Here is a 23,149-nt window from a genome sequence, read left to right as displayed (position 1 = left end):
TGCCTAACATCCAGTTAGGAGAAGATGGAGTGCTATTTTCTTAATACTACAAATGATACTCTTTGTGCTTATTCAGCAGGGCCCAATTAAAACACAGAATACTCTCAATGTAGTAGGTCATAATTTTTTTTTAAATATTGTTTTATATTTTCAAGCACACGTTTTTCCTTTGTAAGCAGACTTTTTAGCTACCAACACTCATTAAACAACGCAGAGTAGAAGACAAAAATTATAGAGGAGATGTTAAGGTTTGTTGGGGGTTTTTTCTCGTTTTGGTGGGTTTTTTTAATTTGAGTTAACTAAATTATTCTAAAAGGATACAATCTTCAAATTCATGTTTGTTCTATTTTTAAAGCAAAACTAGTTAGTCCTACACAAGTTAATGGGAGTTTACCCCTGCATGACAGACACAATTTATATTCTTTTGGGGAAAAATTAATTTCCTTATTTTCTTAAAGCTAATTTTCTTATAACACAGCAAAGCTACACATACCATCCTTCTGCTCTACTTCTTCTGCTCGTGAAGCACATGGAGAACTCTGGAGTACAGAATTCACATTTTCCTTTGTGCCTTTTGGAGACAAAGGTTCTTGTTTAACTTGTACTGAGGAGTCAGGAGCATCGGCAGGTGTGCTGCCAGAAGACTGGAATGGTGATGGCATGTTTACATGAACAGAAGATCCTAGTGGAGGTACAGAAGAATACAAAGGGTCCAAAAGGGGCTGGAGAGGGCCTGCAGGAATTAAGTCAGCTGCCATCTGAGATTTGCTGTTTCTTCTCTCACTTAAGACACTGCAGGGAAGTTGCTCTGGGAGTTCAGAAGGTTCATAGGTTTCTAATGTCAAGAGACAAAATAAATAAATAAAAAACCCAAATAGAACAAAAATGTTCATATTTTACAATAAAATTTACTTGTGCCAAGAGCTCATTTCTTGCAGACACACAGTCAAGGAAGAGAAAAATTTGACAAAAAGCCACTAGATGGCACTACCAAAATTGACAGATCACACTTAAAATGAAGACCTCATTTTGAAAGTCTACAATTTTATTGCACAGTTAAAAGGAGCAGATTCAAGAATATGAGAGTCAGCATTCTGTTGTAGTTTTTTATGGTGTCTTGTACCTTGTAGCCCCTGTAAGATCTCGATTCTCTGACTTCTCAGCGTGCTCATTTCCATTGTTATCTGCAAAACAGTTGTGGTTTGTATCAGTTCTACTGATTTAACAGGCAGTTTTTCAGGCTGCTTACTTGTAGTTCAGACAGTTTCAAAAGCCCACTGTTACCTGTTGCTTTAATACAAGGAACCGTTGAACCTCGACATATGCAGCCTGCAGGGCAGCCCTAGCCTGCAAGAGACTGGTGTCCACACTCTGCAGGGACTTGCTTAATTCTTCTTCTCTCAGCGAAATAGCCAACAACTGGTCTACCTGAGAACGTTCTGAGAAAGAAACACAATGTAGAGTGATTGTACTGAACAGTACATTAAGATACATTACACATGATACCACAATAAATACTAACACATCAAAATGTAAAAATCACATAAATTAGGCCAAGCATTAATAATCACACAAGAAGCTGAAACAGAGTATTTATGCACAGGAATAGCCATGTCTACATGGAAGAAGAGCACAATCGAGTATTCCTCTTTACAGGATCTCCACTTTGACTCTAGTAACTATTTCCATCAAAGTTTTGCCAGCAATGATTTAGTTTAGCTAAACAAAGTAAATCTCTTCCGCAAAGATCTTTTCTTGAAGTACATGTGTACATGAAATACAAATATACACTTGCCATTAACATAATCAAAAGGCAAAGGCAAATTCAAGCTAAACAAGATAAATTACTCAGTTAATTCAGAAGTCAAGGAAAGGCTGCTTAAGAGAAAAAGAACCCAACAATAAAAAAATAGCTTACTATTCAGGATCATTTGGGGCCATAAGACTCATGTTTGCAATCTCTTCAGAAAGAGTCTCTGAGCACTGTACTCAGTTAAAGCTCCTTCTATACAACTTCCTAAAGACCTAAAGCATTACAGATATTCTCTAAACAAATTGAATTTCAGTTTGGTCACTGTCTAGTTGCAGACTTAAAGCCAACTACACATGATGTTAAAGCAAACTAATGGGAAATAGAGATTTTACTAAGTACAATGTGTTATTAGTCTCTATAATAGATGCTAGTCGTTGAAGACAGAGGTTTATAAACAACCCCACCTTTTCAAGTAGTGAAACACTAGTTCCCACAAGAAAATCCACATTAATTGCTCTGCATTCCAAACAACTGTTAATATCAATAAATAAATAACAAAAGGAAGAAAAATGGAACATCTAAAAGCCATCTTCTGGACCCCAAAGCTCCCAGATGGTGTTGCAACGATTTAGTTCCCAAAGAAATATTTGGCCTAAAAGACAGATGGTTCATTTTGATATATGATGATGCAGATGTGTTAGGCATGATTGAGAAAGATCTGTCTAATGCCAGAATAAGAGTTTTCTTTGGTCAGAAGCAGGAAGGACCTAGGCATTCTACATTCATTTCCATTAAGAACAGGGAAGGAGGAGTAAAATTAGAAACTGTTGCCAGAAATGTCAAAAACAGAACACAGAGAAAATTATACAGAGTACAAATTTTCTGGTATTACCACCCAGAATTGGAAAGGGAAACGTGCATAGCAAATTAGAAGGGAGCGATGGGTGCTTCTCCCTTCAGAACTTCCATCTAAAGAGGCAACAAACCTCACTTCTCTGAGCAGGGTAAAGCAAAGGTCCCATCTGCACAACCAGGAACATGAACTGCAGGCAGAAACGATGCACATAGGCTTTTCTTAGAAACAACTTCTGACAAATAAAGATACAAGTCCACAAAGAAGAACGTGTTGCAGACTTGTGAGCAGTTTACCCTAGAACCTTCATTAAGTGCCCAAGAAGCATCAAAGTAACATTAAGGAACTAGTACTTTAGCCAAGACAAAATACTGCTGGGTGTTTTAACCTCTACACCAGATGCATACATATATGAGATATTCACTCACCTCTTTTACCTTTGATTTTTCTTCTCTTATTCTTTCTTTCTAGACTAGGGATTTCAGGAGATGATCCCTCCTGCAAGTAAAATCATATATTAACAAGTTACAAGAACAATTTTGTCTAAATCAAAAAGTCAAATATCCATTGTCTTTTCAACCATTACTTGTACCCACAGAGAAGAGCACACAATTTATTTTCCACATTCTTGTATAACTCATCCTTTGCTCTGCTTGTAAAAGAGGGAGGACAACAAAATGAGTGCCACATTTTCATCTCAAGTAGGAAGAAATATTAAATAAGACGATAGCCTTCTCATTCAAATGCATAAGACCACACCTGAGTCAGATTTTTTGCTCTACAGTTTTAGTTGAGGATTAAACAGTGAGGAATTAAAATTATTGTTTTCTGCATATAGCAAAGCCATTTTGAGAATTTGATCAGAAACATTTTTTTTACCCTTGGATAAGTCCAAGACAGGACTGCGAAATAAATTTAGATTTAAGAATATTATTTTAAGTATATAATTTCATAAAAAGGTTTGTCTTTCCTTGTTTAACCACAAAATCAGGACCACCTAAGGAAAGCAAATTTCTACTACAACCTAGCTTCCATTTAAATTGGGAAACATGGAGATTATTGCTACAAAACCAAGTAGTTCCACAGAAATATTTTAACAGCTCTTGTTTACCAACATAGAGTGCCAGGTACCAAATCAAATAAAGAACATTTGTCATTCCTACTAATTAAAAAATATCAGAAGTCCTGCACTAGGAAGCAGAATGGAAAAAATTCTTAAAGAAAATTAAGTCAAACAAGCAAATTAGCTTGTTGTTATCAATGTACAAGGCAATGAAATGAAGAAAGTCCTCCTTGCAAAGACCATTCCAAGGCTGGATGACCATTAAAAAGGAAAATAAATCTTTAGGGCACCAAAGCTGGACAGAATTGCACACTTACTCCAGTTGCTCTCCGCTTCTTTCCAAGTCCTTGGCTGTCATTCTGTTCAGTTCCAGATGTGCAGCTACTATCTGTAGCTGCATCTATGTTATTAGACACTGCAAGAAGTGAAGTACTATTTGAAGCTGGACGATTCTCTTCTGAGATCTCCAGTACATTTTGTTTTTCAAGAAGAGTTGTTCTCTTCTCTGGGCTCTCCTGGTCTTGTTTTGTGAGGCCTGTGATCTCAGAGGCAGCCTCTAGGCTGTGACTTCTTCCAGTAGTCTCAGTTCTTTCAGACATAAAAGGTGACAAAGTAAGAGATGATGCTTCTGTCTCCTGTTTCTGGTCAGCCTCAATGTCAGTGCTTGCCTCATATCCAGATGTTATGTGATGTGAGTGGCTGGCTGCAATTATTTGCCTTTGCCCACTTTCTTTTATTTTGGCTTGTTCACTGAAAAAGCTGTAAGCAGAAGGATTTCTGTCTGCTATGACACTGCTTTCAGAAAAGCTACGTTTTCTGGCTGAGCCAGACACTGCTAAGGAAATCCCTTCCCACTGGAATCCTTCCAGAGTAGACAGATCAGAATCTTCACTGAGTTCTAGACCCTCTTGCTCATTTTGAACAAGAGGCACCATTTCTATGCCAAACCTTTAACAAGAGAAAAAGAAAAATAAATACACACGTTACAAGCCAGCTAAATATAGAGAGAAGCTTTTCCCTCCCCCAAATGCACAGTAGTGCATTAAGAGATCTGGCAAGTCATTACACTGGTATTCTGTGCTTTCTACCTCATCTGGCAATGGAATAGCTTTTGCATATCACATAACCAGATTTAGTGGCTAAGAACTGACAGCATGATTTTCAAGTCAGAAATCATGTTGTTACAATTATTCCAAACCAGTTTTGTGCCTATTCAAGGTGCTTCAAAAAACTTCAGGTTTAAAGAAACTTTCAAAAATGCAGTATTATGTAAATGCTTCCTCTAAATACAAAAGCAAACTGTGTATCAAAATAAAAGATTAACAAATGAAAAGGGAGCATTTATACTGCCTGGAGCAATGCAAGCATTTCTTGTAGTTCTGAATAAAAAATGAAATAAGCAGCATTGCTCCCATCCTGATGGCATTTTTACATTCTTCCAATTACCAGAACTGGAAAAATACACATATTGTTACCATCCATATTCAGACATTAAAGTAACCATTATGAACTGATCAGAATGTATTAATCAGATTACTATTACTTACCTATGGATAGACGTTCACAGCAGCAATGATGAAAACACTATATTACTCGTATATGCAAAAGATCACGGTATAGCAAGCTTCATTATGAAGTCTTAGTTATAAGATTTTGGAGTTCATTTCAGATATGGAGAAAAATAACCCTCCCCCCATAACATGGCCAGAGAGGAATGGTAGAGGAAAGCTACCAACCTTGGTAAACCTTTGCCAAGTTCCTGTTTCTTCTTGGTTACCTGCTGGATGACCTGATCCCAGTTTACATTTCGCCGGGAAGCACTAAGAATCTGCCTGAGGGTGGGTTTAAGCCCCGACTCCTTCTCTGCCTCACTTCTCCGATGGCCACTCACATTCCGAATGCGCCGTGCATTATTGAGATTGGGCTCTGGGAGATGTGTCCCAACTTTGCTCTTCAGACTAATATGCCGTGTCAGATCTCGTTGCAGAGAAGCAGGGAGGCCAAATTTGCTTAAATCAGGAAGAAGGCCTCCTGACTGGCTTCCTCCTTTTTGAAGTTCATTATCTGAAGGATTTTCAAAACCTTCCATTTCAAATTGATCATGTGACTTGACATACTCTTCATTCCCTTCTCCATCCTGCGAGGTTTTCAAATCCACATGCAAACCATCCTGACTGCTTGATGGAGAAACCGTGGATTCTATCCGAAATGTAAAATTTTTTAGTTCAGCAGAAGTAATACTTGAAGCAGCTAGCTTTTCATCATCTTTCTTTTCAGAGGTGGCAAGTCTACCTTCAGGAGTGTCACAGGGTAAACAAGACCTAACAGAAGAACCCAACTTGTCAACACTTGCTTCTGACTTCTCACTTCCCATTAAATCATCACCGCTCACATCTTCTAATGAATCTAGTCTGAACTCCTTCTTTGGCAATGCTTTCCCAGTTTCTTCCCTATTCTGGTCACTTGTATCCTTGCAAGAGCTTAAGGGAGCATTTTGCAAGGAATGGTTGGACTGAACATCTTCAGATTTTTGTTCTGCTTCACTTAAGTTATTAACAGGCTCTCCAAGATTGCTACCAAGCACATCTTTGTTGTCATGTAAGTTACCAGCACAAGCACCACGCAGCTTTGATGAATAAGAGGAGAAACCGTTTGTTTCCAAGTTCACTGCATTCAAATGATTCTGCTCTTCACTACCAGTTGAGGATAAAAGAAGCTTGACATTTTTTAAGAGACTGTTTGTGTCTTGCTTTGTCAAGGATAACTTTGTATCTGTGATATTCAGAAGAGGGGATTTCAGTGATGGCATCTTATTACTTCCGCTATCATCTTTGTTAGGCTTTTCACCACTGGAACAGTCTTTAATTTCCTGGCAAGAATCAAGGTGATCTGAGGTTACATTAGAAGAGGAAGATGTTTCCTGTTTTTTAAGTTTTGAAAGGCTAACACTGACTTCACAAGTTTTTCCTTTCATTGATGAATCAGTAGAAGCCATAAGTACAGAATCCATTTTATCCGGAGTTTTAGAAACATTATCTTCAGACCATGGTTGCTGCTCTGCAGCTTTCTGTGATGGGTAGGGAGTCCAGCGATATGTTTTATCTCTGGAAGGACTGACGCTTTTTCCACTGGCTCTTGGAGTTTTGCTTTCTGGTTGCTTTGACATACCAAAATCCAACGCCCCCTCAGAAGGAAGCTTATCGCTAGTAAAATCGAGCAAGTCACTCCTATTTCTTCGATTCCTGTATAGCAGAACATCCTCTTTCTCTGGTCGCTGCCATGTATACCTTTCCTTATTGTATTTAATTGGCTCTGATGAATAGGACTCACCTGAGCTTCCAAAATTCCAGCCATTTGCACCATGAGGACTCGGTTTCCAGTTTCCTCCATAACTCTTGGAATTCCAGCTAGAAAAATGACCTGTTTCTTCCGAGTGCCAAGTAGAACTTCTTTCTCTGGCACTGTGATGCCAATTTGATGTTCCTCCTCCTCGCCCACCTGGATGCCGAACACTTCCAGAATTCCCATAGTTATGCCAATTTGAAGAGCTTCCTGAAACATTCTGGTGCCACCCAGAGCGCCCCCTTGGGCCACCTGAATGTCTGTTTATATTGAGGTTCCTCTGAGAGTGTGAAAATTTGCCTTGTCTAGGACTGATATAATCATCCTTTTCCCACTTCCAGTCCCTTTGCGATGCATTATGATGATGCCACGATGACTGATCATAAGCTTCTCTTTCTTTGTAAGTAGCTCTTTCTTCTCTCCTTCTCTGTGATCTTCTGTCATCACATTCTAATTCTTGGTTTGCACAGCTTTGTTCAGCTTGCCTGCAAAACAATTGAGAAAAACCTAAACTCTGATGCTATTATACTGAAATCCAACAGCCCACAACCCTTATGCATTTTATTTGCACTGGGAAGAAAATATTTTTTTATTATTCATTATAAAAAGAGAGATGACATATTGAGCTGCTTTGCTGTTTAGGCCTCTGTGGTGTTTGACTTTCCAAACTAATGTTGTACCTTTACTTAAATACGGTAATTTCAAAATTGCTCTTACAAGACCAACTGATTTAGCACAGGGACAGTTCAATAGACTAATTCTTAAATACTTCTCTTTACCTTGAAAGATAATAGTCCTTTCTATTTACTAGTTATCGGACTAATAAGAAAATAATAAAAAAAAGCTTCTTCATGTTGTATAATCTTTGCAAGTTGAACAATCTTGATAGATGAAAAATTCATTAGCAGTGAGATAATTATTTTTTCTGAAGACTATTATGCTTGTGTTAGATGGTGTAACTAGAGTGAACTGAACAGAAAAAAAGCTAGGCTGGAAAATCAGTTATTCTACCCACTGGATACAACAACTGAGATGATGGCTCAGTTTATAAAGTTTAAGTTAAAACACAAATATAAAACATCCACAAAAGTTGCTCCTGAGATATAAAAATATTTTGTCCTGTTTTAACCAACAGTCTGTATGAGCAACGAGCCTGTATGAGCCTTGCAGCAGCACTATCTCCTGCCATTTGGATAGTACTTGTGCTTGGCAACTTACCATGAACACATGGCAAACTATCACATGTGCATTTAAAGACAAATGCTACCTTCATAGTGACAGTTATTCTCAGGGTCAGCAGTCTAAATGTTCAAAGTATTTATTCTACCAAACGAGGAGTTTTTAATCAAAAGTTTTTTTCAGAAACTGATTACAGAAATGTTTCATTCTGACATTACAGGAATACTTCCATTCTAGATCCCTGGACAAGAAAGAAAACTTTCACACCACTGCCCAAAAACTATTGATTTGAGTAAACTCAAAATTCATATTGCATCATCCTTTACGTTTTCAATACATTCTGGTTCTGCTAAAAGATTACTAAATAACTACTCTCTAATGGGAATTGGTCTACTGTGTAAAATAATCTGAGCTCTAAGACAAAAAACGATGTTTAAGTGACACAGTAAATTTTAAGAGCTGACTCAACTAGATTATGATCTAATGGAAACAATTTTGCTGAATTAGTAACTTAATCCCTGTTTCTCCCCCTTCTCCAAAGAGCACCCAGCAGACAGATTTTCTAAGATTTTAGTTGCCTCAGAACAACACTGTACTGACAGCATTGCTCCTTTACCATAAAACCAGGAAAAGTGACATTTTTGCTATCTACATTGACCAATATGAAAACATTACCATTGTGCAGTACAGAGACAAACTAGAATGATAGAGTGGTGTCAAAACCAAATAATCTCAACAGATTTCAACATCTGGAAACACTAATTCAAATTTCTAGCCACAGCAAGCAAGAGCTTCTTTCAAAAGTCATACGCCCCTTTAATACCATTGCCATGCCATAAACCTACTCAAATAATATATTCCCAACTGGAACATCATACAAGCAATGCACATGTGCAGAGCCATGTGGAAAATAAAAGGCAACACTTACTAGTCTCTGCAGCCTTCTATTTCATAGTGAGCCAATAGACTATGTTTAACTCATGGTAAGCAGCAAGGTAAAACAGGTAAGAAATTTCATGCAAGGATTATGGGAACTCACTGTGACATTGACAAACCAATCCAATTAATTTTAAAAATAGACAGATTAATGTTTTATAACAAAACATGTTCAGCAACAGTTTCTAAAAGGCATCCTCCACCCTAAACAATATTAGCATTACTGTCACATTTATTAAACCTTTCAGTCAAAAGGGTGTAAAATATTAAAATAAAAACATTAGGGCTCTCAAAACACAAGATACAACACTGGGGACTCTTTTTACCCATAATGGAAAATACTGGTACTTCTTTACTACTAGTAGCTCAACAGAACAAGAACATTCAGCAGAATCTTATTTACACATTTAAACTATGATATCCACACAGGTCTCTTGGATTGTTCTCACAACAAGTACACTGGCTACAGGCAGTTTACATTTCATGAACACCTAAGCCTTAGAGTGTATTTCACTGTGTTAAAAGCAATTCTGTACCTAAGAGGAGAAAGGAAAACTCACCGTTCCTTCTTTTGCTTGATTAGTTGAATGAGTTCTTTGTCAAGGTATTCTTCTTCTGCCTCTTCTTTCTCTTCCTCTTTTCTGTCATGGGCATTAACATTGTCTTTGTGCAACTGGCTGGAGATGTGCTTGGCATATGATGACAAACCCACCAATGTCACCCTGCACACCCGGCATTCATGGTTGCTTTCCCTAGGAAGAGAGGCAGAGGGTGGACTTTCAACTCTCCCAACAGGCATGGCAGGCACCTCTGGTCTTACTTTGTTTCCTCTGAATGTCCTTGAGTTCACGGTAACTAGGTTTTGTTCAGTGTATTTAAGTTACTTGAATTCTCTAGCTTTTTCTTTCAAGGTTTAGTTTTTTGATGGTCAATTTTTAAAAGATTTTTTTTCCAACAATCAAGAGGTAAGAGACTTGGTAATAAAGCTGCGTTAACTGGGAGGAGGAATTCTTCTTGAATTGTTGTACTCAAAATCTTTTCAGAGGAAACATAGTGAGCGAGGAGGCAGAGTGGAAGGCTTACAGAGCTAGCAGGAGCTCTGAAGCCCTTCCATGGTGCCAACTGCACTGGGGAAGCCTGGTGACAGCATCTACATTTAATCCTTGCCCTGAGCCTTCCCCCAGTGAAATTTAGAAAAGGGAGGAGGCAGTACATGGATACAGCCAATCCTGATACAACATAACCTAAACTGGGACAGCTGAGACTGCTGCCTGGAATCCAAAGACTCCACAGCACACTGAGTGATAGGAGGGTGTCTTCAGTTCACTGTACTTTATTTGGTTCAAGTGTGCATGAAGTCTACTTTCTACTTTAGAGGACTTATCTTAAAAAATACAGAAATTATTTCAGCTGGAGAAAGTTGACAGCTGTGTCAGACAAATGGCTTTACTCATATTTCAGTGAATACTGGATTAAGGTTACAAGATTTTTTTACTTTTTTTCTTTTTAAGAAATTCATATTTCTAAAAATACCATATTTGTTCTTCAGACAAATGCTTTCAATACTCCAGTGTTAAGGAAATACGTTGCTAATAAGAAACCTAAACAAGGAAAATATGTTCACTAGGTAAAAAAAAAATAAAAATCAGAAAAAAATTAACCAGAGCATAGTCCACTGCAAATAACTCAGCAGGACCAAGTTAGGACTCACTGAGTGCGTCCACAATACTTTTTTCAATTCTGCCAGCTAATAAAAGCAGATCTGCATGTCCCCATGGCACACTTGAGACCAAATTCTTAGAATGGAAGTTTAATACCAACACACAGTTCATGACTGAGGTCAAGAAAGTAGGATCCATAAAGGAAAAAGACAAATGTCTTTTTGAATCCTCATTTTTTCTAGGTAACAGTTAAAAATAAAATGAGAAAAAGATGAAAAGATGCACCTTCACTCAAGATATTAAGGCAACACCCTTATCAGAGTGGTTAATGAAGTGTCAGCAGCTATGTTTTATTTATCAAGGATATCAGTAGTTTTCCTACTAATGTAGTTGAGATATTTAACCAATGCAGTCATTCACACACAGGTAGAAAGGATTTAATTTTAAACAGACTAAATATTAAAAATTAGAATTTTTATATTTAATTATTTTGTATATTGCAGCCCAACTAATTTCAGATTAAACATCTGGATAAATTTTTTTTACAAGGTCAGTAGCTTCCAAATTTAGTCTGTATTTTCCAGAGTTGGGTGTACTTCATTTTGCACACTTCACACTCACTAATAAATATTCAAAGCCCAAATACTATATATTTTACTTTGGGCTATCTCATTAATCCAACAGAGATAACCAAACCACTAAATTTACTAATGCTATTGGAAGAACCCTCTCCACACTCATAAATAGCACAGCTATGCATAGCTAGTAAGTCTTATTTTTAACTTATGTCAGCACACAAAGCTGAAAACTATATTCTTTTTACATAATTTCAAACAGGACACTTCAACAAGAAACATACCCCAGTGGTACTAATTAGGTTTTAGAGAACAATCCACATCCTTCATAAGATCAATGGTTCAATTCTTCCATAAAATTTTTATCATCTTCATTTATAGACTAACTAAATAAATGCAAAGTTGTATTTACTTTGGACAAAGCCAGTGATTTAGCAGCTGGCCTGAGGACAAAGAACTTGTTTCTATCACTTCTAACTTGAGAGTTACTAATTACAAAGCTGTAGTTCTTGTACCAACTGACAGTCTGAAGACTCAGGTGGCTAGTGACTAGACTTCTCTGACTGCTGTTAATCTACATGAGCCCAAAGAAAAAACAACACTATTTTTTTCTATATGAACAACTGCTTTAATTGAAAATGAATTGGCTAGGAGTTCACTTAAGGAAATTTATTTTTCCTTCAGTTCTTTTCTTTCCTTATCCTCATTAATACCAGCCAGAATTAGCACACTCCATGACACACACTGATCATGTCTACACATTCCCCTACCGTATGGGAACACCACATAATCTTAGTTGTTCAACAAGGCAGCCAAAAGAAGTTTGAGGTAAACATGACAGAAGTATTCTCAATATAAAAGCAGCCAAGAGCTTTATTTACTAGATGTGTACTTCAGATTGTAGACTCAATGTTCCTCATACAGCTACTTAGTTGAAAAGAATATACAACAAAACCAAAAAAACCCCAGATAATTTTGTTTCCTTCTCTGCCATGCCCCACACAATGGGGTCTTGGGAGCTAGACATGTTCTGCAGATGTGGCTGGGATCAAGTGCATCATGCCAGTTGAGATCTGTTCTGTTGAGCATGAAAGGGATTTCTTCTGTTAATGAACAGCTGGGGTGGGGTTGCTCCAAAACCAGAATGCTCTCTGCACTAGAAGCTTTTTGGCTTCTGGTTAGCTAACTTGTAGAGCATTTCTGTTCTTCTAACAATTATTTTGAGATCAGTTGAAAATTTCACTTATTTTGGCATCTTATCTCTGGTGAACAGAAGGAGTCTACCTTCCCGGGGTATAAGACACATGTCATGACACGATGAATCTTCCACACCTCTAAGAGTTAAAAAGAGGATTACTTCTTAGTCCTTTAAAAGACATTTAAAAGAGATTTGCCATTTCCATATAAAGTTTGTGCTGCAAGATGATTAAAAATTAGATCTGTAGATCAAATACTTAGGTATTTGATAGTTTTTAATTATCTCTGGCTATGTCAAAATCCACATACCTGAAAATGCCTTTAAGTATACTCTGGTTGCAACTTGATTCCATATTATTAGGATGATATTTAAATATCCCTTAACCAGAAAGAAAACACCATCCACCATGGTAAAATCCCTTAACCACACAACTGGACCGGGACAGCAAGCGACAAGGCAGTCACTCAAGCAGATATCAGTCTTCTCACAGTACTTTAAAAGATTAACATCTGTTTCTACATCATTGAAAACTTAAAAAATCCCAAAACATTTTAAAAAGGAAAACATCAGTGTTGATGATTCTGCCAAAGGCAGAATTCTAGTGCTTCCAAGAAACCAAGCATGAAACTGCCTAGAATAAAGTAATTTTATTTCACTGCAGTCCAAGAAATGCAGATGAGTTTTTCTGTTTGCCTCCTGAGTTCCTGGCATTAAGAGAACATGTTCATTGCCAGCTTTATGACAAGGCATCCTATCAAGTGATACATAAAAATAAATTGTGCAATTCTGCTTGTATGGGAAATACGTCATGAGCTCTTCCAGAGAGTGACATACTAAATGCACGGAGAGGAAGGATGCAAGATTGTTCTCATACCTTCCCTTCAAGTTTTCAAGTTCTCTGTGGTGAAGCATGCTTCTCATGTGTTCTTCCATCTCCTTCAACATGGGAAAAAAAATAAAATTGGTCAAAACAAAACGGTAATATTGTACGTGAAAAGCTCACTTTTGAGAACTCTCCTGCTTTGCACAAAGGTGTGCTCCACTCCTATAGGGCTGTAGCAGTTGCCATTCCTGTTTCTGTGACTGTGAAAGCACCAGTAGGCATGCTTTCAGGAAGTTTACGTCACCTTCCTGCGGAAGGACACACAGGAATCCTTAACATTCAACACACGGAAAGCAGAATTCCAGAAGAAAGATGAATAACAGTGCATGTAGTAAAGCTTATTAGATTAATTTTTTACAAATTACTGTTGACAGTCATTTTAATTAAAAGTCTTATTGATACCACTCTTCAGAATCACGACACTTAAAACAGTTTTCCCGGGCAATCTGAGCAATTTCTCTGCATTTGTGTAATAATATAGCTGCAATTTCATCATCACATACTATTTTGCTCTGCTAGATGCACTTCAGAAACTGAGATGTCAGTTTGTTGTTTACAGCAACCTTGATCCATGAATTGCAGTGCTGCTATAATTAATTCCTGAAAGGGAGCTGCTGGAAGAGCAAGAACATTCATCACTCAGGAAAAACAAGCAGTTCAGAACATTTAACTTTCTTTTGGTGTTTGACTCAAAGTGTTTGGAAATCTTCAAAGAACAGATACTTATCACTGTCCTTCTTAGCCCTTGAAATCCCATATTCAAAGGGAAAGGAACATCTTCAACCTTGAAGACTTGTGTGAATTAACACACTGGCATTTGTAACATCTCCACATGCCATGTAGCTAAGCAATACATGAAGGTCCGCTAAGAGACACTCAGTTTCAACACAGACTTTGCATAATATGCAGTACACAGAAGATGCACACCAAACTGATCCATTAATAAAAATACATGTTGTGCTATACAATTTCACTTTGTCCTTTCATATGGAAACACAGACTTCTCAAAGGGAATTAAATTGTGTATTACAGTATTCTTAACACATCACAATTCACAGCAAAATGACTGTGTTTTTCACTTTAGTATCGTTATAAAATAATATAAAAAACTCTAAGACCTCATCATTTCTAGCATTCAGAAGCAAGCACATTCACAGCTTATTTCAAGAAAGATACTCCAAAGCACATGCAAAAACATTCTTCGCAATAGACCTAGAGCAATATATACTTAGTAGATGGGAACTGCACTTCGCACAATTTTACAATGGAAGCATTTCTCATACACGTTTCATATTAGTATTTACCAATACATGTAAACCATTGATTATTTACCTTTTTTGAGTTGTACACAATGTGACATAATACACATGTTCGTTGCCGAACCATGCTTATTACTCTGGAAAGATCTTATCCCATACCTGCAAATAAAAATAATACAAAAATAAGCAACGTTAAGGATGACTTTTTCATTAATCCATTTTACTAAGGAAAGTAAAAAAAGTTACTATTCATGAAAACACCTGTGCTGAGCTTAAGAAAATACATGCCTCTCATGCATAGTCAATATTCTTCAAAAAAGATAAGGTAGTTTTGAATAGTCATCTAAAACATCTATAACAAAAAGTAGCTTTCCATTTCTTTCATTTTGTTCCTTGTCCTCCAAGACAGAGCTCTCATTCTACAAGCAGAGATCCGTAGGAATCCTCTCAACTACTCAGATTAACAAAGCACTCTTCCACTAGGATGATGACAAGGAGAGAGGAACTGGGGAAACCAAGCAGGGCAAACTCAGATCTTTATTTTGGTACAGAGGAGGGCTCAAGGAAGATATTTAAGGAAAATGAAACTAAGGCCATTCATGATATCAAAGACCACCAGCCTTCAAGGCTTATCAATCCATTTATTCATAAAACCTAACATGATTTAATTTCGTATTTTTCTCATTAGCCTCTGTAAGAACTATGCATTATCATGTACTGAAATACTGATTTAGACAGCATTTTAAGATACATTCTCTAACACCATGCTCTGCTTGGGTACCATATGTGTTTGAATCATTAATAAAACCTATTAATTTTCCCAAGAGTAGAAGATTATTCAAAACTGTGCACCAGAATATTAAGCATTTTAACACTGATCTACTTAAGACTTGCATATATGCAAACGAAAGCAGCAGCAGGTCAAATTAAATGTTGTATGTATTTTATCATAATGTTTAACTCATCAGGAGAGCAACTAAATTAGAGAGGTACATAACTGTCTAAGTTATAATACGAAGCCAGGCATGCCCGTTTAAGGAACAGGGTATAATCTTTTCCCTTTTCTTTCTCTTAAAATATACTAAAATGCAGAATGATTGAGCATTACTGTCAATTTTTATTGACATGGCAGAGGCAGTTCCTCACCCTAAACTGGAAACAAATGTACCTTTTTCCTACTACACAAAAATACAAATCCTCTTAAGTTTTGCTATCTCATAGTAGGCAACTTCAGAGTTAACTTAGCTAATACTATCAAACTTAAACTGCAAGAGCCTTCATCAATAACTCTTCTCCACAGCTGACCCTACAAAGTTAGTTCTTATTTAACACTGACCTTCTGTATCAGGGGCATTAAAACCTCCAGATCACTAGAAGCTGTGAGCAAAGGGCAAGAACTGGATTTTTACCAAATCCAGATTACCTAGAATTAAAGCAGCTCTGACATTCAGTGGTACCGTCCGACTGCAAACAAACAAAAATCAGCAAGTAAAACCACACCCCTCTAAGTCCAAATTGTAATTCTTTGACAAGTAACTTTTTACCTCCAGATGTGCATGGCCATTTACAGTTAAGGTTTGCACCAGCATCTGTCCAGTTTAAAGGGGAAGGAACTGAGAGGTGCAATAGCCTTTGCACCTTTAGACAACATAGAGTTTCCTCCCTAAAAAAAATCTGCATCATCATACCAAAACAAACACACTTAAAATACAACAGGAGATTCAATCATCTCATGTTCCCTAACCACCATTCTTGACCTCAGTGAAATACATGATAGTGTTTAAATATGCACTTTTTAGCTTCATCACATTGGCAACTGATGTATTTGAATCATTAGTAACAGTCATTTATTTTGACAAATCACCCCCAAAAATGTATAAGATTATTCAGAAGATTATCAGCCTAGACCATATAGAACATTAGTATAAATTCATTTGGTATCAGTGATATGCATGCAAAAGCACCTGCCTTCATGGAAAGTCAGGACACAGAAGTACCCTGTTTTGGAACAAATTATTTTAAAAGCACATATAAAGAGCATAACTTGGTTTTAAACATGTTCAGCTGAGACAGCAGTTAAGGAAAGTTAAAGCTAATAAGTAAGAGAAAATGAGGTATTGAGGCCTCATGATTTTCCATTAAGTTATTAGGCAAGCATAGCAGCACATCATCAGCATACTGTTTACACACCGATCTGCGCAGCTGCAACAGATCTAAGGGAATTATTACTGATCACACAGAAGTGACAAAGGTTTAGATGCCTATCCAACATAGGAAAGCTGTTTTAATGCAATTAATAAGGATGTACTCATGAAAAGCAAGGCTGCTAATCCTTGCACCAATTTCAGACACTTCCTTTTGTATTAAAATACTCTCTACTCCCCCAACGTCCTTCACTAGCACTACTTTGTAGTTTAGTGGAATAATGCCCTACATGTGCTCAGGATCTTGTTCAAGATCACCCAAGTATTTACAGAATTCATTCTGCACAAGAGCAAAAGCAGCCTGAACTTAAATCAGGAAAAGCAGGCCAGTTAGCACGTAACATTTAATAGCTTCCACCAGCAGAGCTAACGTTACACCTGTTTTGGCTAATTAAAATATATAGTAACTATACACGATTACAGGAAGAGTTTTCGGCTAACCGCCCAATCAACTGGGCATTACTTATGACAGAGTACTAAAAATACTAATGGAATTCAAATGCTATTGGATGTCACTATGAAAAGGGAACTTTTATCTCTAAAGAGAGAAGCCTCAGAGGCATGGACTCAGAAGCAGAGATTCAGTAGATGCTACAGGGACTGGGAGAACATAGACAAACATCCTATTTCCAGATCACCTCTTGATTTACTGTCTTACATAGGTATAAACCACCTCACATCATCCATAGCTTTCTCCCAAACCCTTCTATGAAACTCATGGCTCACTTTAATTAAAGTACTTCAATTTCACTGTAAAAGAACTTCCAATCACATAATAAATCCATGGTATTTCCTCAGTCACTATGCAAAATCAACAAGAACCAGACAGCTTTTAAGCCCTGTAGTCACTGATAGCATTTCATCTCCTCATATACTGCTCTGTCCAATCGCAAAACTTTCATACCAAGAAACTTGAGAAACAAAGCTTTCTCTAGATAATGTAGACACTTGAATTCTTAGCAGCACCAACAAATCACAAACTTTAAATATAAACAACCTTCCAGTTTTTATCAGATTTAACACTTCATGCTTTTGAAATCACCACCTTGCTGTATAACATAGGAAACTACTTTTAAGCAACTTGAGCAGGAATACGAGCTCCTCTAAAAAATGAGAAAACTGCAAGCAAAGATAAGGTTTTGCCAAAAAAGACCCCCACCACAACCTAAGAGAGAAACACATGTCAACAGCAAAATGTAGAGCATTGAAAACAAATGAGATGTTACAACAACTTTCTATTTTGAGGGAATGTAATTGTTCAGTGAATGATTTTTTATTTGTTTGTTTTCAAGGGAAGAGATGCATTTTACAACGTCATATAAATGCAACTTGCCCAAAGCCTGCACTTGCACAGAGCTTTGGAAATGCCACACAGTTTTAATTAAATTAAGCAAGTCTGCTACAGAGATTTTGGAGAACAATTCTCACAAGTAAAAATAGTCTACAAAGAAAATAAGGCATTAGACCACTTCCTGCTACAGCATCCATTTGTCCACAGTTATTCAACCTTACCGGATAACATACATTAAAAATGTACGTCAAGATTAAATCCCCTACAGATTAGTGGCTGAACAGTCTGACTATATAAAGCCACAAGTGCCATGGAGTGGGGCAGGCAGCCTGGCATTCCAGCTGTCTAGAAATTCTCAAGAGGCTTCAAAGAGATCAGCAGTGCTGGCCTGTCTAAAGGCCTGCCTAAATGCTGCATGTCCCTACAGACAGCAGTGGAAATGCAACACTTGAGAAGAACAAGAGCCTACAAATTCACCGTTCAGAATGTTCTGCAGCACCATATTCCTCAGCACCTCAAAAAGGTGTCATTCCTATTGCCTTAGTGACTTCTCTCCTGCAGCAACCAATTGTACACCTAACAGTTGAGTTGTAGAATAGTAACACCAATAATACAGAGGCCTATGCTCAAATTTCATCATCTCAAGCAGAATTTACACAGAATAAAGTAGGAACATTCACAGACTATCTTTTCTTCCCAGATTTGTTGCCCTTGAGGCATCTGAATTTACTATGTTAGTATTACTAATTTCACTAATTACTTTAACCCTACTTCTGGGCACATGTGGGAGGTGCTTTAACCTTCCTTCCAAGATGTTGATCTGTTCAACTTAACCCAATCAACAGACAGAAACTTAAGGACTATAGTCAAGTCATTATTCTTCTCCAGCATGCTATCATGCAGTGTACAAACTACTCTGTAATCACAGGTTTGTTTTTTTTTTTAAATGTGGCAAAGGAGAAAACTAAATTACACACGAAGTAGTTAAAATATTGTAGCAGAAGCCAAACTTTTAAGGTAAATTTCTCCCTGTTTTCCAAGACTTAATTTCACCCACATGACATACTGAGGGTACATTAGACCCCTCAGCACTGAAGCAGCACATCAAATGTTATAACTGGGAAGACAAGTGTTCAACTGTGTTGACACTGAGCCAAAAGAGAAGACTTAGCTAATAGGTCGAAGTTCTTTAGGTCAAATTGCAATCTTTCTAATTCCCTATACATAGCAATGCTAATAATTTCTTAATATCTGAACTAAGTTTTCCTTGCTGTAAATCGAGATCATTTCTCCCTAGTGAAAGTAAATGCCTTATTGCTATTACAACAGATTTTTACTCATCAGAATATTCAGGAATATACTCTGTCCTAATCGGAATTGAGTGCTGTTCAGCATTACTGCTGTATGCTGTCACTTAGAAGACTAAAATGCATATACCTGGAAAGCTTCTGTTTTCCCCTATACTCCCAGTTTGTTTTAAGGTATATGCAAACTTGTTTTCTTCAGATGTTTTCTTCAAACATCACTTTCTTGAGTCTATTAAAATTGTTGTTCCTCTTTCCAGATTGCCCAAAGCACTTCAAAAGAATTCTTAAAAGCTGGACATAGTACTCCATCTAAGACCCCTACAACCACCTTTTGGAGTGGGGAATTTTCCTACCCCTACTACTGTTACAGCCTCAAATATAATTGAAAATTACTGAGACAAATTCTTACTAAGAAGCAACATAGTGATCCACAAGATGTAGGAAAAATAACCAAATCGATTTAAATATTTCTGTGACTTACAAGAGAACTCACATTACCAGCTTATTCTGGTAACCTTGAGTCACTTTATAAAGGGTCTTCAGCCTACAGACCTCCTTAAGAATTACAGAAATACCAGACACTTAATTTGACTCTTATTTCTGTAACATTTAGTTGTACTCTCTTTTTTCCTTCCTCAAGGAAGGAAATGTCTCTTTCACTGATTAGAAGTTAAGAACAGGGACTCAAAAGCCACATCGAAACAGACTACTCTATACATCCCATCTACTGCAGTTCCACACAAGCAGGTACCTGGCCTTGTCAAAATAACTCAGGCTCCCTAAGAAAGATCCATATAGACACAAAAGAACAAGTAAGGAGAGTATTCAGTCTGTAATTGGGCTTCCTCTATTTATACTGTCATTACAGAGTATGAAAAACCACTGGAGGGTGATTTGAGGCACTTGAACCAAGGTAGTTAGGTCACTCTTCAGTATGAGGAGCTTTCATGCCAAGAAAATTCAAGTTAAGGATCCCAAACATTAAGATAGCAGTCATTAATTGCCCAGTAATAGAAAGACAGGGATCTGTCTAAATTATTCCATCTCTGTAATGCAGTTTGTCCCAGGGCTGAACAATAGCAGCTCCATCATCTTAGGACCAAAACGTAAAATAGTCTAGGACTTGATGAAAAAAACCCCAAAATTTTACACTACAAATATGAAAAACACTTTTATAAAAACGAAGAAGTTACTTGCAATGCACAGTATCCTCTTACTTTGCTAGAATGAGCTCGAGTCAGACAACACCTCACATCTTATGACACCATCTGGTGGCAGAGTTCACAGAAGACAATGACCAGATGTTAAGAAGAGCTTTAACAATTTAAATGTGATTCTGAACAAATTTAAATTTGATTCTTGATATGTTATGAATTTTGTCTTTACAAGATAAAGTGGAAAGAAAAATTATGGAAAAATACCTCCATTTTACCTAGATAAAGTTATCTACAAGTCGTAGTACCTCTGTACACAATTTGGGTACATATTTGGAGGATCATGATTGTTGTCATTCTTTTCACTGGATTTACAGTCCTGCATAAAGTAAGGTGCCTTTACCTGGCATCTCTACAAACACGTGGCATTTTTGGACATATGGACTAGAAGGTAACCAAAGACTGGTCACAGCAACCAAACTGACTCAAGTAACAGATAAATACAGTTCAGCTAAAACCAAGGACTTGTTCCAAATTGAAAATGCCAGAATATAGCATGTATTTAACTACCTTTACATTCAAAAATCAGTCATTAGTGGAACATACACAGTGGTGCAAATGTAGCTGCCTTGAATTGCCAGTTCAGCTGAAGTCAAGCAAGGACTTAAAAAAAAAGCTAATACAGTTGCCTCTAACGGAAGAGACTTCAGGATAGGAATCTATTTTCCAAGGTAAGAAGTTACAGAGCCACAACATATTGGCTCTTAGAGCCATCAGTAATAATCCCAAATATTGCAGTGCTAATGAAGACATACTTTCAAACTTCAGCAAAGCTATTAACCAAACGTTTGGAAGGTTTAAATGGTCTTTTTTTAAGGCTAGGATCTATGAGTTCAGCAAAACAGTCAATTAGCTTAATGTAGTAATTGAGGCTTAACTAAAAAAGTAGCAAATAACAAAAGAACAGCAATACCAGCAAACACATAGGAAATGCAGACCCAGGAACTCATGTTGAAAACAAAGTCCAGGAAACCTCAATCCTCTTCTCTCTCAGGTCATGCCTCAGAACCCATTTGTTCATTAAACCTGGACTTCAGCAAGGAGGGAAGGTGAAAAGGAACATTTTTACTTGCGTGAGGACATTTTGATCAAACCATTATCAATGAGGATACTACTATTTATACTGAGGTATAAACTTGAATCATCAGTGCCAGCACTATCCCATGTTTCATAAACCTTTATGAACTAAAGTTCATAAGCACCCCTGAACAGCTCTTAATATAATTCAAGTTTGCATGTGAACTACCCTGCTTGCAAGGATGAATGATCACATGGTACCTCATGTTTCATCGTACAACTAAGGCTTGTTTCACACTGTAAGTCCTACTTCTTTTAGGCTACTAGATACTTATCACCACATTCATTCATGACTTTACTTCGACACAATTTTTAGCTGTATGCTATGAGGAAGGTAACTAAGCCATTCTACTCAAAGCCACAGTTCATCCCTGGAAACGCTGCTGGCAGGTATGAAGAGACCGCACGGCAGCTCCACATCTGTAACAGAGATCCTGCTCTAACAAAGCTCGGGTCTAGCAGGATAACAAAGTTCAGGGATCACTGTAGCACTACAGTATGCTCACCAGGCAAAACAAGGAGCATGCCCGCCTCAAGGCAGATCCCCGCTGTCGCAGCCTCTCCGGGCCGCGTTGACCACGTTGCCCCCCCAGACCCTCCCCTCCGCTAGAACTGGAGCGAATCCCACCACCCCCGGCCGCCGCCGCCACAGCGCCCCCCGAGCGCTCTGCTCCGCGCAGCCCCGGTACTCACAGCTCGCACCCCTGGCCAGGGGAGCGGCCCGGCAGCCCATCGCCCTACGGCACCGCGGAGGCCCTACCCGACCGCCCCAGACTCGCCGTCCGCTCGGACCCGCGCCGGGCCCGCCCCGCAGAGACCCGCGCGCGCGGTGGGGCGGGGACGCGGCCCGCACAGCCAATGGGCCGGCGGCCTCGCTGCACGCCGGGAGGCACGTCTGCGTGCCCGCGAGGGCTGCCGGGAAGTGCAGTCCTGGCAGCGCGGGAGCTTCGCGGCGAGGGCTGGCGGCACCGCGGCCAGCTGCGGGCATTTCGCAACCCATAATGATGTTACTGCTGTTGTATGTAAATACAGCGCTGTAAACACGCATAGTGCCACGTGCTGCCGCTCTAAAAAGCAGGAGCCGAAGCCCGCTGTTACCTCAGCAACGAGAAGCCACGAACATCGTGCTGCGCCGGCCCTGCCAGGGCGTCTGCGTCCGGGAAATCTGCTCCAGGGGTGGTTTGGAATACAGGAGGACAAACGGGCTCGTGCCCGCGTTTTGCAGCGTACAATAACCTTACTCCACTGGGACTTTTTGTGAAGCCAAAGTCCGCAGGAGCTCAGAACATCCCGAGATGCTCCGAGAGGGAGAGGAGGGAAACCAAGGGCCTGAGATGGCAGCAGTGTCACTGGC

The 23,149-nt window shown here is 38.4% G+C and overlaps 1 protein-coding gene across 2 annotated transcripts in view; it reads right to left on the bottom strand.

The window, feature by feature from the left end:
* ZNF106 (zinc finger protein 106) overlaps nt 1–22,595 on the bottom strand; it is a 34,917-nt gene extending 12,322 nt beyond the window's left edge. For both annotated transcript variants that reach the window (XM_017811707.1, XM_017811717.1), the window contains exons 1-10: nt 22,489–22,595; nt 14,776–14,861; nt 13,435–13,496; nt 9,687–9,878; nt 5,406–7,496; nt 3,987–4,617; nt 3,035–3,104; nt 1,285–1,439; nt 1,124–1,184; nt 494–835 (exon numbers count right to left, since the gene is read on the bottom strand). In XM_017811707.1, coding sequence (XP_017667196.1) covers nt 494–835; nt 1,124–1,184; nt 1,285–1,439; nt 3,035–3,104; nt 3,987–4,617; nt 5,406–7,496; nt 9,687–9,878; nt 13,435–13,496; nt 14,776–14,829 — 3,658 coding nt within the window. In that variant the 5' untranslated portion in view covers nt 14,830–14,861; nt 22,489–22,595. The remainder of the gene's footprint in view (nt 1–493; nt 836–1,123; nt 1,185–1,284; nt 1,440–3,034; nt 3,105–3,986; nt 4,618–5,405; nt 7,497–9,686; nt 9,879–13,434; nt 13,497–14,775; nt 14,862–22,488) is intronic.
* Nucleotides 22,596–23,149: the final 554 nt, after the last annotated feature.

Source organism: Lepidothrix coronata, unplaced genomic scaffold (assembly GCF_001604755.1).
Source record: "Lepidothrix coronata isolate B3197 unplaced genomic scaffold, Lepidothrix_coronata-1.0 Scaffold1, whole genome shotgun sequence".
Taxonomy (NCBI): domain Eukaryota; kingdom Metazoa; phylum Chordata; class Aves; order Passeriformes; family Pipridae; genus Lepidothrix; species Lepidothrix coronata.
The sequence above is the reverse complement of the archived record's forward strand: the minus strand, read 5'-3'. Positions and strand labels throughout refer to the sequence as shown.